Genomic DNA, 14,737 nt, shown 5'->3' on the forward strand with positions numbered 1-14,737 from the left:
GAGTAGCCTTAACAAGCTTTTTTTTTGTGCTTTTTTTTTTTTTTTTTCTTTTTTCCCCCAAAGGAGTTTTAAGGTTCCTCCATTCTGGTAAGCTATCCTCTCCAGCAGGACATCTCAAAGCATTTCATTCATCTATTCCCATGGGTGAAATAATTCACTGTTCATCTTTTGTAAAATTAAAAAGACCTGCCCCGATATTGGCCTTGACAGCAAGCTATCCAACAGAACGACCTTAGAGTTGGCCTGAATGCCTAATGAAAACCAGGCAGAAGGCTAATACAGCTGGAAAATTTTAGCAGCTTCACAAAAAAAAAAAAATCTAGTCTTGGGAAGTATCTAAAACAGTCAAATTCCAAAGTGAATCTGGCAGAACTACTTACCATGTGCTCCCAGAGGGATCTTCATTTCCAAAGGCACTAAAAGAGCCATCATCCCTCTGGAAAAGCAGCTCTCTTTGATATCCTGGAGTGAAAGAACAGAGATAGGTATTGAACACATTCCTCTTTTGTGGGTTCCAGTATAAACTTCCTACTGACATGAAGCAAGGCACTTTCTAAGGATGTGAAGAGTAGGACCCGAATAAAATATATCTCAAATCTATAAGAATACACAAAACCATGTAGCAAACTATAAGAAAGCGGGTAACAGTAATGTGAAAGAGCTATCTACAAAAATAGATCTAGAGGGCTCCCATTTCCACTGAACTCATTGACCCTTCTGCGTCCCTTTCAAAACAGGATGTTGTTCTACAATTCCCACTCATCTACCACCCAGATGGGACAGTGCAGGATAGAGGCACTGCCTCATAACTCAGTGGTTCCAGAAGCACAGCAGCAAGCGCAGACTAGATCTGTAGCTCAACTCCTCAAAGAGCTGAAATACTGAAGTCACGCAACTAGAGAAACATTCTAACTTTCCAGAAGACAAAAGGACAAGTAAAATTTATTTTCCAACTGGAAAAGCATGAGAGCAGCTACAAGTTACAAATGATGCTGAAAAGCAGACACTTTCATCAACTTATTTTGGGCAAATCAAAGGATCAGCTATCAGAAAGCATACTGAAAGAAGCTGTTCTGAAAATAAACAAAATGTTTCATCAGTAACTAAAAGAACTTCACAAGAGGGACCTGGTTAAGCAGCAATCAAAGATTTATCAATACCCACAACGAGTGTACTTTATCTTGATTGCTGAACACCTACAAGCAAAAGGGTCACAAAAGCTGACTACCTGCTCATGACCAGGAGCAATATCCTTTTTCAAGAGCTGACTTTAGTGAAGATCCAACATTCATTAACATTATTAATAAAGAGCTCCACAAATATACTACTCACTGTAGCTTCTGATCTGTAAAACCTTCCTTCCTGTACATTTTGTTTACTATCTGTGTATTCAGCAAAACAATAGTATTTACTAATAGCATTTCTCTCTATATACATTTTTTTCTTTTCCCTCCTTGTTTATTTCTTGGCTGTTTTATTTTGGTTATTATAATTAAGAAAGAATATCCATTAGTCTAACACCTGACATTCATACACAGAATACTGAACCAATCAGGCAGAAGGAAAAGCCTCAAGCAAGATTTTATTTATTTACATCATTAAGTCCTACAGAAAGGAATGACAGCAAATACTGGATATCTGAATAAATAGGACCTATAAGATCCACCCTAGACAATGAGGTCCTGGAGTGTGTTCAGAGAATGGCAACAAAGTTGGTGAGGGATCTGGAGCACAGGCCTTATGAGGAGCAGCTGAGGAAAATGAGATTGTTCAGTCTGGACAAGACTCAAGGGAGACTTTATCACTCTCTACAACTACCTGAAGGGAGGTTGTGGCGAGGTGTGGGTTGGCCTCTTCTCCCATGTAACTAGTAATAGGACAAGAGGAAATGCCCTCATGTTGCTCTGGGGGAGATTCAGGTTGGACATTAGGAAAAAATTCTTCTCCAAAAGAGTAGTTAGGTGCCAGAATAGGCTGCCCTGGAAGGTGTGGAGTAACCGTCCCTGCAGCTGTTCAAGAAACATTTAGATGTTGTACTGAGGCACGTGGTTTAGTGGGAAATATTAGTGATAGGGGAATGGCTGGACTGGTTGACCCTGTAGGTCTTTTTCAACCTCGGTGATTCTATGACTCTATGAATCTGAGCTACATTTTACCAGTACAGTAATATCAAGTTTACTTCTTATCTCTTTATAACAGTTTGAAATTACAACTTCCACTTAAACAGGTTTTCTAAATGTATTTAGCAGAACAACAGTGGTTAACTGAATGATTAAAACTTCTGATGCCTTCCCATACTGATGGACCTGTCAACTCAGTTAATGACCTTGAAAAGTCAAGCAACCTTTACTGAGGGGAAAAAAGCAATTAAGAGGCAAAACTTACTGTCAAAGTTTTAGCCTCAAAAAAATATGCCACGAGGGGCATAATTATATGTACATATACAAACAGATCACTTCCTCATCAAAAACACCTGACTGCAAGGCCCAAAAGCTGAGGTCTTCTGCTTCTTCACTGAACAGGCAATATGCAGTAGTAAGGATTATAGCCACTACCCCAGTGTAGTGTAAAAGTAATGAACTAAGACCAACAGCTTACTTAACAAAGACTGCTGAGAAGCCATAACACAAGAAAAAAAAAATTATCTCTGAATTTACTGGGATTGGGAAAGATTGGAAAGATGAGCAGAACCAGAGGGACGTTCCTGTATTTCCTATAGTCTTTTTGCTTTCCTCTTAATGTCAAGCCCCATGCAGTCATGCAAAAAAATCTTCAAGCACAAGCGTATCTATCACAAGAAAGCCTGTAGAAATGTTGAAACAATAGATCTGAGAGCTGTGAACCACTGCATTCATTCCAATGGACACTCAATCAGATGTGAAAAACGATACTTGAAATGTCAACACATAAAACTGGAAAGGCAAGGAAAAGAAGGATCCTATTATGAAGATGTACGCTAGTACTTCCAGAGGACTGGCTGAAACCCAGAAGATGTAGGTTAGCTAAGCCAGGCTAATAGAGGAGTACATCAGGATGGAAAGGAGTTCAGTAATATGTAAAAGACTTAAAGGTCTCATGTTTCGAACAGCTTGAAAATACAGCTCCAGCTCAGTGCTTGCCTGGGTCTAGCACCTTCGCTTTCAGACCAAACAGGACTTCTTATTTCTGAAGAAGTGATTTCAAGATGAGATTTGTCATTTAGAGAACTGAAGGAATTTATTTTAAATTCAACTTCTCTTTTGTTTTGCCTTTGCTCTAGGTAAATAAAATCTGATAAAAAGAAAGCAACCACTGCTAGCCATGGTTCCTTCTTCCCACTAACATTTAGTTTTGAAATTACCTATACTTACTTCAGATTATGTGGTCACCGTTTCAGATATTTAGTGTATTTTGACATGTGAAATAAAGTATGTTTTAAATTCAGCTTCATCATAATCCTTTTGAAAACTGATTTTATGAAAGTTACATCTCAAACTAAGGATAAGTAAGTACATCGTGGATTCTGTCTGATCCAGCAGGCACAAGGAAGCACAATACAACTATGTTCTCCACACTTCATGATGTTCTGGAGTATTTTCAAGTCAAAATATACAACCATTTTTCACTAAAATATGCCACTTTCCAATGTCCAGCACAGAGTTTATTTCTGATCAAGTCTAAAACTTGGGTGGGCAAACATCAATCGCCAGAACATAATTCCTAGAGTTCTGCAAGGACATGGCAGGATGAGGATATGCCTGCTAATTTTGACCCACTGTACCTCACATACAGTAATGTTTGCTCACACACAGTTACAGCAAAAAAGAGTTAGCAACTATCAATAACAACAAAGAAGCACAAAAATCACCTTCTAAAATGCAGTTTTCCTCTGAAAATAAGCTATATAAAAAACAATATATATTTTGGAGCAAATTTTCCTTGTAAGCAGAATTGTCTGTTCCTCAATTCTGTTGTCCCAGAAGAAGGAGAAAAATGAGTTTTATTTCCAGGTTGCATGGCACCAGCAAAGTAGTTTTTCAAATACCAAATACGAAGTCACAGGTACCTCTAACTAGTAAGAGTTCTTGAAAACATAACATGTCCTTTAATCATACAGACCTTTTCTCATAAATGATAAAGCTTTTGATTGAATATCCTCTCTCAGCTGTCTGGTTTTAGTGAGGTATTGCAAAATATAAACATTTGGAGCAAAATTGATCATATTCTGTTCACCACAGCCATAAGGCATCTTAATCAATGATGACAAACCATTGATCGAAGGTCCAAGTAAATCACCTGGAAGATAAAATTAAAACTTAATACAAATAAACACATGCCTCACACATAAAGGATGGTATCAGCTAAAATATGAAAAAAATTAATACACTGGGAATATTTGTGCTCAACACCACTAACCAGGAAGAAAAATGCATTAACCACACAGAGTCTTATTATCAGCTTTTTACTCACTGACCAATCTCCCTGTAGAGCTTTACTGACCTTCCCAACTACACGATAATTTCAAACAGACACCATATGAAAAAGCCAAAAGAAATTCCTTCCAGGAGAATGTTTTAGCAACTGTTCATATTTCAAATTTCCTGTATTTTTCCTCTCACACAGAGTTATCAAAGCCTAGGACCAATTATCAGTCAAGTTTTAGGCTTTATTCTTCAGACAAGCAGAACTTAAACAGAATATTAGCAAACTTTTCAGGACTTTCCTTATTAAAGTCTGACAGTCTCTTTAACTCTAAAAAAAGGATACTTAATACCACATATTGTAAATAAAATAAATAAATAAAGTACTCCATCCATACAGTCATCTTATGATTAGTTCAATGGATGAGAAATTATTTTGAACTATTGATTCATCCCATTAGCATAGGGATTAAATTAAAATTAATGGTTTCCTAAAAACCAATAAAGCAACAGCCATCCAGGGCAAGATCTTAGAAAGGCCCTTCAGTAGAGAATAACTACTACTACATAATGGCAAACCCCATTATGGTAGTTCAGGATATTACACCAACATCCCTGCTGTACTTGACAGCCTATTGCTTCCAGTTACTATTTGCACCTACACAGTGCAGAAGAAGCCAGCAACTGAATTATGTTAAACGTGGTGACCCCTTGCAACAGGATGTCACAGATGTCAAACTCTGCTAATGGAGACCAATTCTTTCACATGCATGTGGAATACAGATACTCTCAACTTCCAAAAGCAGTGGCAGTGGTGTGCTGTGTCTTCATGCTACATCTTAGATACTGAGTTCAGAAAAAACCTGGCAGACAGCAAAAATACTTAAAACAACAGAAAACAACTGACCAGTAATAGAGATGGAAACAGAACAAAATAATCCTTACCTATAGCAGTAACCTGCACTCTTTCACTGCCACTTACAACATCAGGAGGAAAAGTGAAATCCAAAGTTTTTGTCATTGCTTGTTGTTTACTTCCAGTTAAATCCAAAAGGAGTGTCTGAGAATATGTCTGTTCCAATCCTTCAGCCTACCAAAATAAACAGGATTTCTATAATTTCCAATAGGTTGTTGCTTTTAGGACTGGAACTACATGCTTACTGTGCTGATGCATCTAAAACTCTGCGAGATACTTTGTGCTGCTTCTTAACACATGAAGAACCTGAGACATTGGCCCATCTGAACTGACACACAAGTGTTTTTATAATAAAGACCTGCTTCCACTATTTGCTTCTAGCAACCATGTGTTAATTATAAAAATACACACAAGGTCATTGAAAGCATCTTTGATTCTAGTGAGCTCAATGCCAAGCACAGAGCTCCATGATCAAGTATATTCCAAGGCCAGAAGTGCTCTCTTTCATGCTGTTTGCAATCCTACAGCCTGTCATACAAAGAGGACTGACACAAGCTAAGTTCATCGTTGTAGGTTCAAAGGTTCAGTTCATTCATGCATGCAAGTCTCTTAGAGAGAAAAAATGTCTTGAAGTTGAGAAAAAATTGATTTCTCTTCTCAGTCTAGATCTTAGTCCAACAGGATTTCATTCTCTTCAGCACAACTGAGCTTCAATAGAAAGGGCAATAAGTGACTCCTTCCAAAATCAACCTGCAGGACAGTGATTTTGAGACGTACAACAAAAGGGCTATACTATAAAAGCTTTCTAGTGGGTCCAAAAATGGTCCTCAACACAAACAGGAGAACACCCACTTAGCAGAATCCAGCTGACCAGAGCTTGCTCCTCAGGTTGGACAAGGCTGAGACAGTTTTGGGCAAGTACAGATACAGAAATGCAGATGCAAAAAACAAAATCTAGAAGAACCTCAACTTTCAGCATTAAAGTTCCACAAACAGCTGTGCTGAAATTCACGTCACTTAATTCGTATATTCATTGTATTCTAAAATAGTGCAATTTTATGATCCTGTTTCGTAAGAGAGGTACATCAGCACCTTTAGAGCATAATTCATTTAACCTGTCATCCTGGAGAAATGTGCTATCAGTATGGAAATCCTAAAAACTGGGTAAGAAAGTGGCAGAAAGAAAAACCTATGAAATCTGGAAACAAAGGCATAGATGAAGGGAGCTTATAAGCAGAAGAGGGACCCATTTTTTACATGGTCCAATAGTGACAGGAAAATAAGGAATGGCTTTAAACTAAAAGAGATGAAATTTAGGTTAGATATTAGGAAGAAATTCTTCACTCAAGGTAGTGAAGCACTGGAATAGGTTCTATGATACTATCATTCTATGAAGATCAGCACAAGGAAATGACAAGTCCTGTACCTGGGGAGGAACAACCCTATACACTACTACATGCTAGGGTCACGAAAACTTCTGGAAAGCAGCTTTTCAGAAAAGGACCTGCGAGAGCTGTTGGACACCAACTTGAGCACAAGCCAAAAAAGGGACCTTGCACCAAGGGCATCCAACCATATCCTGTATCCATGATGCATCATGCAAAGCCTGGCCAGCAGGTTGAGGGAGATGATCCTTCTCCCCTACTCAGCTCTGATGAGACCACTGGAGTACTGAATCCAGGTGAGGGCAAATTGCCCAGACAGGCTAGGAAGTCTCCATCCTTGGATACATTCAAAACCTGACTGGACAGAGTCCTGAGCACTCTGCTGTAGTTGATCCTCCTCTGACCAGGAAAACTGGACTACACAATATCCAGAAGTCCCTTCTAAGCTCAACTATTTCCTGATTCTAGGATCTTAAGTAGCTATTTTAGAATGAGATGTAAAAGTGCCTTTCACTGAAATGGAGCTCAACATGACTCAAACTGCTAAATGGCAAAAGTTAGGCAAATCTCATTCAAAAGCTTCTAGTTCATCAAGGAAGTCTGGGAGCTAAACTTCCATCACTAACACAATAAAGAAATGTTCATAAAAGTAGGCTTTGAACTAAGCTAGATGCACTAAAGAATTCATTGCACTTATCCATAATAGAGTAACATGGTCCACTTTACCACCCTAGATTGTTAAGCTAACTGTAGCACCATGAATTCATTGATGTGAAAACAGGTTTTGCCTTGCTTTCAGAAGCATTTGACACATGATCAGCTATAGAGCAGATCTATATTTTCAATTCCGGACGGAGATCTAAAGAATTTATTTTAAAAGTGCATTCAATTTCAAGCCTGAAACCAATCTTAGAAAATGAGAAGCAGACAAGTGTACTGGTTTGCCTTTTTGCAACAGTCCATTGTCTATTTTACATAGCAATTTATCTGTAGAACAAGCCAAGCTGCAGACTGTTTACCTTTACTAAAACTTTTTGGATGATAGCGTCAGAAGCAGCAGATGATATTGCTGTCACTTTGATGGGAATCTCTCCCAGCTGTTTTGGTTTGATTGGAAATTGAACAGTTTTCCCATCTTCACTTGGTACAAATATAGACTGTTGATTTCCTGTAGCATTTATTTCATTAGATGTTAGAATTATTTCAAAAGCATCATTCATATCCAGGATCACATTAACCTGTAAAATACAGTAACATTTGCAATAACAGGTGTAGATTTTGAAGAAAATTTAAGCTGCCTTTTTAAGCTGTGTATAGAGAAATAGCCTTACAATATGCTCACTGAAGATCTCATGAGAGAGAGTTATGGTTTCCACCAGTAACGCACTCCCTTCAGTGTCTGCTAGTATTCAAGTATAGAGAACAAAGAGACTGTTACTTTACCTCAGCTTCTTCTTTCCGATAATTATAGATATTCACTTCCAAAATGAACTGCTCTCCTCTGACGACAGAGTACGGAAGGTTCATGAAAACGAAGAAAGGTTGAAAAGCTTCTAGCTGCAAAACAAGATCAGCACAAAACAGTGAATCCCTACAATCAGATACTAGTGAGAAAATGACTATTCAGCATGTCTTCTGATTAGACTCTCACTTTTAAACTCTTATGAGAGTATGTTTACTCACACTCTACAACTAACAAAAAGCATTACTACAGGGCTGAATCAGAAGCCAAGGATCCTTCTGCATACAAGCACCTTTGTTGGAACTCTGTAATGCCACTAAGATGAAAGCTGCTGGACTCCTGGCAGCTTCGACATGGCAAATTCTGATAGGAGAAGCTGAAACTGGAACTAAGAAACTATCATCCTGCAAGTTGAAAAGCTGTGATCTGTCCATGATGATATACCATCAAAGCTACTAAGAGCTATTTTGCACACACAAGTAAAGGAGGATTCTGAATCTGTCCTCTGACCTACATCCACGTCAATACAGACGTGTGTTGGAATCCAAAATAACTAACTTTCCCTAACTCTGTAATTCACCAGCACCTAAGTATGATGTGTTATTTTGTATGGTTAATCTTGGCCTAAGTCTTTGGTTTTACTTCTAATAGTACATCTTTTCGTAATTAAAACAGAAACAACTTGCAGGAATCTGTCAGAAAGTGATTACTTTTATCTGTTGAGACTTTTGGACCAAATCTTGGCTCTAGGAAGGCAGTGGTAAGCTCACATCAAGCTCAGTGGGATTTCACCATTTATGAACATCTGTACATTAAGAATGACTGAAGCATGATATCTATTATTAGTGAAATGTCAGCTAAAAATGGCTTTAATTCGGTTTTCATTAAAAAATTCTTCTAAGTATTTTGAGTTTCAGATCCAGAACATCCTTACATTTCTTCCTAGCCAGCAAATATCCCCAAAATATTTTTAAGTTGTTTGCTAGAGCTTTCAGTAATAAAAAAAAAAATGTCTTTTATCATTAGAAAAGTTTTAATGGATACTTTTTGGTTAGTTCTTACTAGATGCCTATTTCCTTTGATTTTTTTTTCCCCTTTCAACCTCCTGCAATACTAAATTTAAACAATCAGAAATATTTCAGTATCTTAAAATAAAACACAATGAGGTGAAATGATCAATACTTTGTGTACTAGAAGACATGTAAAACAAGATGCAAAGCAGTAAATGACACCAAACATGCAGATATCACTTATTTATTTCTCCATCACGGTTTTCGTGCATTTCTTTTATTTATCTCTTTGTATGGTACTGATTAACATGTTTCAGCCATATGGAACTCCAAGCACAATCTAAACATCTCAATGAGGTTGAAGCACTGAGCAGTGTATGTTGGTGATTATAGTTAAGGAATAAGCTCAACATCTGTTTTACTTGTAGCCTTCTCATATTTGAGAGTGAGGGACCAAGTATATATTTTCATATAGTTTGAATCAGAAAACAATTCCTCTTTCCATCACTTCTCTGCCAAGCTAAGTGGAAGAAACAAGAATCATGATTACAGTCACAAGGGACCCTCAGCCACAAAATATAGATCTGATTCCAAATGTTGTGGTGTTTTGACCAGGATGTTCAAAGCATATGGTTTGTATCTGGTATACCAGCCAACTACAAATCTGAGTCTGTATCTGGGCTTACATCCTGAAAGATACTCCTCCACAAGAATTTGGAGGGATGAGAATTTCAGTGGGTAAAGGGTTGTCTCCAAGTTAAATTCTGATTAGTGCAGGCATCCAGTTGGAAGTCTGTCACCTAGTACTGCACACTTTCAACCTTTCTAACCTTTGGCACTTAAAGTGGAGATGTCCCAGTTAGGAATTTTTTTACATAATGCATGAAAAGAGATAACTACAATGACACTTCAAAAAGTAATTCTTATTTTAAACAAGCCAAATAACATTCTCTGGGAAGCTGTTTCCATGAATACAGAGTGAGCCTAGGACAAATGCATATCTATTCTGGAAATCTCAAGTTGTAGGTCTAAACTGAGGAGTGTTGAATTCAGTTTAAATTGCTAAACTCTCCTTGAAAGAGCCACGGGAGACAGGAACCTGGCAGCAAAATCACCTCATCCTTGTGCCCAACCTCCATGTCCACACAGGATTTCACTGTGATGTCTTCTTAACAGTTTGAATACACGTGAAATTACTTCACTGATATAAGGAGAAGGCTGTTATTAGAAGCAAAATGCGTGTTCCAATTAATAATCTACAGTGTTAGCAGTATTTAAAGGAGAAACATTAAGAGATGTGCTACCTCTGCTGGAACAGTTGTCACTCCAAGACCGCCATTTTCAGAAAGCACAAAAGCACTGGCTACCCAGGACGTGATGGTATCGGGTACAGTGACTTCCATTGTGGTATCTGCATCAAATCTGATAGCAAAAGGACACAGATGACTTTCAAAAGCATTTATTTATGGACACGAGTAAGTAAATATGTATGTTTATAATACATCAAAAATGAAGTTCAAAGTCTTGGCAGGAAAAACTGTTGGTTATCTGTTTTCCTCTCCTTAATCATTTAGAAATACTTGTGATGGGATCAAAATGATTAGAACAAATTTAAATTATTTTAAATTACATAAATTGAAGGTAATTACATTTAATCAACTTTCACAGATCTTGTAAAATAATCCCCAGTGAAGTCTGTTTCCCTAACTTCTTAACTGTGAATCAATACAAGATTTGTGCGTCAGAGCATAGGTCAGATTTCACTATTTGTTTGACAGTTTGAAATGCTTCTTGAATTAAGCACAGATGAGAACAGATTTTAGCTTCTGGGTCATAATCTTCTCATGTACTTAACAGAAAAACACCAAGTCTCCCTACAAGTCAGTTCTCTATCTGTAAAAGGAAGATAGTTTCCTATCCTGGAAGTCTCTATGGTTTTATTTTGTTTCTATTGAAACTGAAAGGCACTCAGTCAGGGATTGCTCTGCTTTGTGCAGTTGTAAAATGCCTCATTTGGTGGGCCTCCAACCTCACTTGTGGCCTCTAGGTGGTAGCAGAATATAAATAATGCCACATTCTTAAGCACTGCATTTCAGTAACAACGCAGACTAATGCTAAAACAAACAAACAAACAAAAAAAAATAAAAACAGTAAATCAGTTTCCATTTCCTTTTAATTTTATACCTAGTTTTGGTATCGATCCAAAGCCAAGTCTCTGGAAAATGTGTCCTCACATACGGAGTGCTGAAATCTAGAGCTCCTTCTCTAGCTACTGGCAGATCATCACCAAAGCCATCCTCTATGGGTATCATTCCATCATCTACAATACAAAAATTATTGTCCTACCTACAGATGTCTATGATTAAGAAAAATCAAACTAATACAGTGTTTGCAATATAATCTACAGTGTTGTTACATATGTTAACACTACTCCATGACATCAGGAACTTTGCATTTTTTTTTTTTCCTTAGGGTCTTTGATTGCTAACTTCTTAAGTAAATGAAATTTCACAAAATTGTTAAGATTTTACATAGACTGCTTCTAGAACTGGTATAATATAGTGTCATACAACAAAGTGACAAACCACTGCTATGAAGCTTCATCTGAAACTGCAAAGAAAAATACCATTCATTGATTCCCAGTCCCTTAATGAGTAGGGTCACTCAGGACAGCAGCAAAAGTGAAGTTCTCAAAATAGTACCTATAGGAGCTTTGCTTGTTTTGAACCTTAAAAACAGTTCTCTTTTGCAAGATTAGAAGTTGCCTTTATGTATACTACAGCGAGAAGACTTAAGAGGGGCCCTAACCCACAAATCTCCTTCCCCACTCAGTAAATTAGATTTGGCTTCATTCATTTATATTACTTACAAAGAAAATGTTCTTTATCCTCCTCAAGAATTGCATCAGTTGATACCCAAAGGCTGCATTTCTGGATAAAATTTATACAGTTTATCTCAATACAGGACATTCAGGACATCAACAGTGCTCATCTATTTTATTTTTCTTGTCTTGTCTTTCTTTTTAAGAAAATATAGTCACAATTCTAGAGTAATTATAGACCGAAAACAAGTAGTATGCAGGAACCAATAGAACTCACAGTTATCTGAATCTGAATATTGCCTTAATGATGGAAAAAATTTTAAAAGGGATGACACTATAATACAATCCATATTTATGAAAGTATAAACATATTTTATTGTATTCAGATTATTTACATGCTGATAAATTACAATTCAAAACCCGGATAAACCATGAAAACTGTAGACTGTTGTCTACAGCCCCAAGCTTTAAAAGGGACGTTAATAATCTTTTATTTTAGTAAGTAATATGCAAACCACAAAGTTGAGCCCCGCCGTGCCCTCCTATCTCCCACCTCACTCCCCCCCACCCACCCCCCCCCAAAAAAAAAAAAGAAAAAAGGTCAGAGTATCTTATTTTAATCATACCTGAAAGACACCAAAAGAACCTCTGACCAGGGGGAAATACTGTGCTGTATTGTATAAATTGAGTTCATGAAATACCTGGGACAAAGAAAAAGAAAACAACGATAATATCACCCAAAAAATAAATGCAAATACTTTTTTTCCCCAGGACTGTCACTGTTAACAGATACTCATTTATAGAGCGAGCAACAGCAGCTCTGTTTGCTCTCACATAAAGGAGAAAAGAATCCATGACAAGATGATTGGGATTAGACTGCAATAATTTCACAATTAACAGATGAGTGACTGAGCCGACATAAACCTTTCTACATTAACTGCTACATTAACTGAGAGTTTCTTGAATGGAAAAATACAGTATTAATTGGAATCGGAAGTGCTGGGACTGTTACCTTGTAAGCCTTAGACTCTTTTCTGCTAAAGTAGATAAGCTACTTGCTGATGTAAAAAAATATATATATATGTGCACAGCTAAGAACATTATGCCCAAAGAACGTTACTCATTCAGCATATAAGCTGTAATATCTATATAAGCACACATCTTTCATACAAACAATAAAGAAAATCTTTTTTTCCCCTGTATACTTACAGAATCTTCCGTTATGTCACTACTTTCTCCTAGAAGCTTTGTGCTTTTATCGACAACTGCAAGTCCAATTACTGATTCTGGGTCTGTTGTACTGATCTTAAGGGAAACTTTCTCAGATGGTTTGACTTTATCTTTGCTCCAAGAAATTTTAATCTAGAAAAAAGTAAAAAAGTAAATTATAAAAAAAGCACTGGTTTAAATTATACATTGACGTCTGTAGTCAGTTAACAACTCTGAGAAAGTATTCTCTTAGTTATCTCTATTAAAACTCTGCATTTCCTAGGACTCTGGGGAAAATACTATGGCCTTCCTTCTGCTCTCTTGCTCTCCCAGCTGATCATTAGACAGAATAGTTACCTCAAACAACTCCTGGATTTGAAGTAGTAGTCTCTTAAACCACAAAACACAATACTTCTAAGGGCAGTAAATGAAATTCATTCTCTCTTTCTATCAATGTGCAGCACAGCACGTAATGTATTTTGGAAAATATGTTTTTGGGAGAAACTCCATCCTTGAAAGATTTTAATGAAGCATGCTACAGTGAGATCAACACAGAAAAAAAAAAAGGATTTATATAGTAGGTGCATGGGCAAGGAATAAGAAAGTGAATAGGCAAATAAAGCACCAGCATGCCTTCCTACAGGCACCGAAATGAGGAAGGATCATCCATTGTAAGGCAGTTCTAATGTGCCCCATCCACACAACCTCAGTTGACAATGCAGTAAACAATATTACTCTTTTTCCTTACCAAAATAACATTCCTTTGAAGTCTGGAGAACCAATTCAGCTTCATAATAATGTTGCCTACAATTAGCTGCCTGCATTTCAGTTTAGTGTTTGGCAAGTGTCAAAAGGAAGTTGTGGTGACTAGATAGCAGTTTTGCTCATCATGGAGCAGAAATCCAACTAGTAGTGGAGAAAAAAGTTCCATAGGCTCAAAATTTCTATAGGCTCCACTGACTGCACTGACAGTAGGTCACTGTGGGATTCACTTATATAATCACTGGCACTTTCTGTTGTCTAAGATGTTCAAAGATATCTTCTGAGTCATCTGCAGTGGTGCAGAATTTCCCTTTCTGGAACAAACATTGGAGTCCAGGCAGAATAGCCTTAAAACCACACTCTGTTTGGGCAACTGAATATCCTTAAATGGAGCTTAGATGCATAATTCCTGTACCAACAACAGGGATGAGACTCAATGAACAGAAGTCGTCTGGAATCACTTGAGATGTCCTCACAGCACAGTCTGGCCCTCAGCTCCCACTCCAGAAGTGGATACGTTTCCTACAGGACCTCCTACTGGTCCTAGGATAGTATCTTGAAAACCCTGCATCCCTTCCAGGGATACCAGGCAATTACAGTTCAGCAAGTGAATTCTGAGTCTACATGCAAATATGCATATTCAGTCTAGTCATAACCTTTCTCTGATAATGTGTGATGTTTTCCATGCACGTTCAGTGTACAGATTGCAGATGAACAGCGAACACACCAATGCTAGAAACATAAATGCAATAAGCACCACATGCTGTGCTGT

The 14,737-nt window shown here is 37.4% G+C and overlaps 1 protein-coding gene across 1 annotated transcript in view; it reads right to left on the minus strand.

Moving 5' to 3' along the window:
• The window catches only part of CD109 (CD109 molecule), a 79,505-nt gene that overhangs the window by 24,297 nt on the left and 40,471 nt on the right, over positions 1-14,737 (minus strand). Inside the window, exons 15-24 of the mRNA XM_419879.8 lie at positions 13,204-13,356; positions 12,621-12,695; positions 12,043-12,103; positions 11,358-11,493; positions 10,478-10,595; positions 8,145-8,258; positions 7,721-7,939; positions 5,346-5,490; positions 4,099-4,275; positions 381-462 (exon numbers count right to left, since the gene is read on the minus strand). Coding sequence (XP_419879.5) covers positions 381-462; positions 4,099-4,275; positions 5,346-5,490; positions 7,721-7,939; positions 8,145-8,258; positions 10,478-10,595; positions 11,358-11,493; positions 12,043-12,103; positions 12,621-12,695; positions 13,204-13,356 — 1,280 coding nt within the window. The remainder of the gene's footprint in view (positions 1-380; positions 463-4,098; positions 4,276-5,345; positions 5,491-7,720; positions 7,940-8,144; positions 8,259-10,477; positions 10,596-11,357; positions 11,494-12,042; positions 12,104-12,620; positions 12,696-13,203; positions 13,357-14,737) is intronic.

This window comes from Gallus gallus, chromosome 3 (genome assembly GCF_016699485.2).
Source record: "Gallus gallus isolate bGalGal1 chromosome 3, bGalGal1.mat.broiler.GRCg7b, whole genome shotgun sequence".
Lineage (NCBI taxonomy): Eukaryota > Metazoa > Chordata > Aves > Galliformes > Phasianidae > Gallus > Gallus gallus.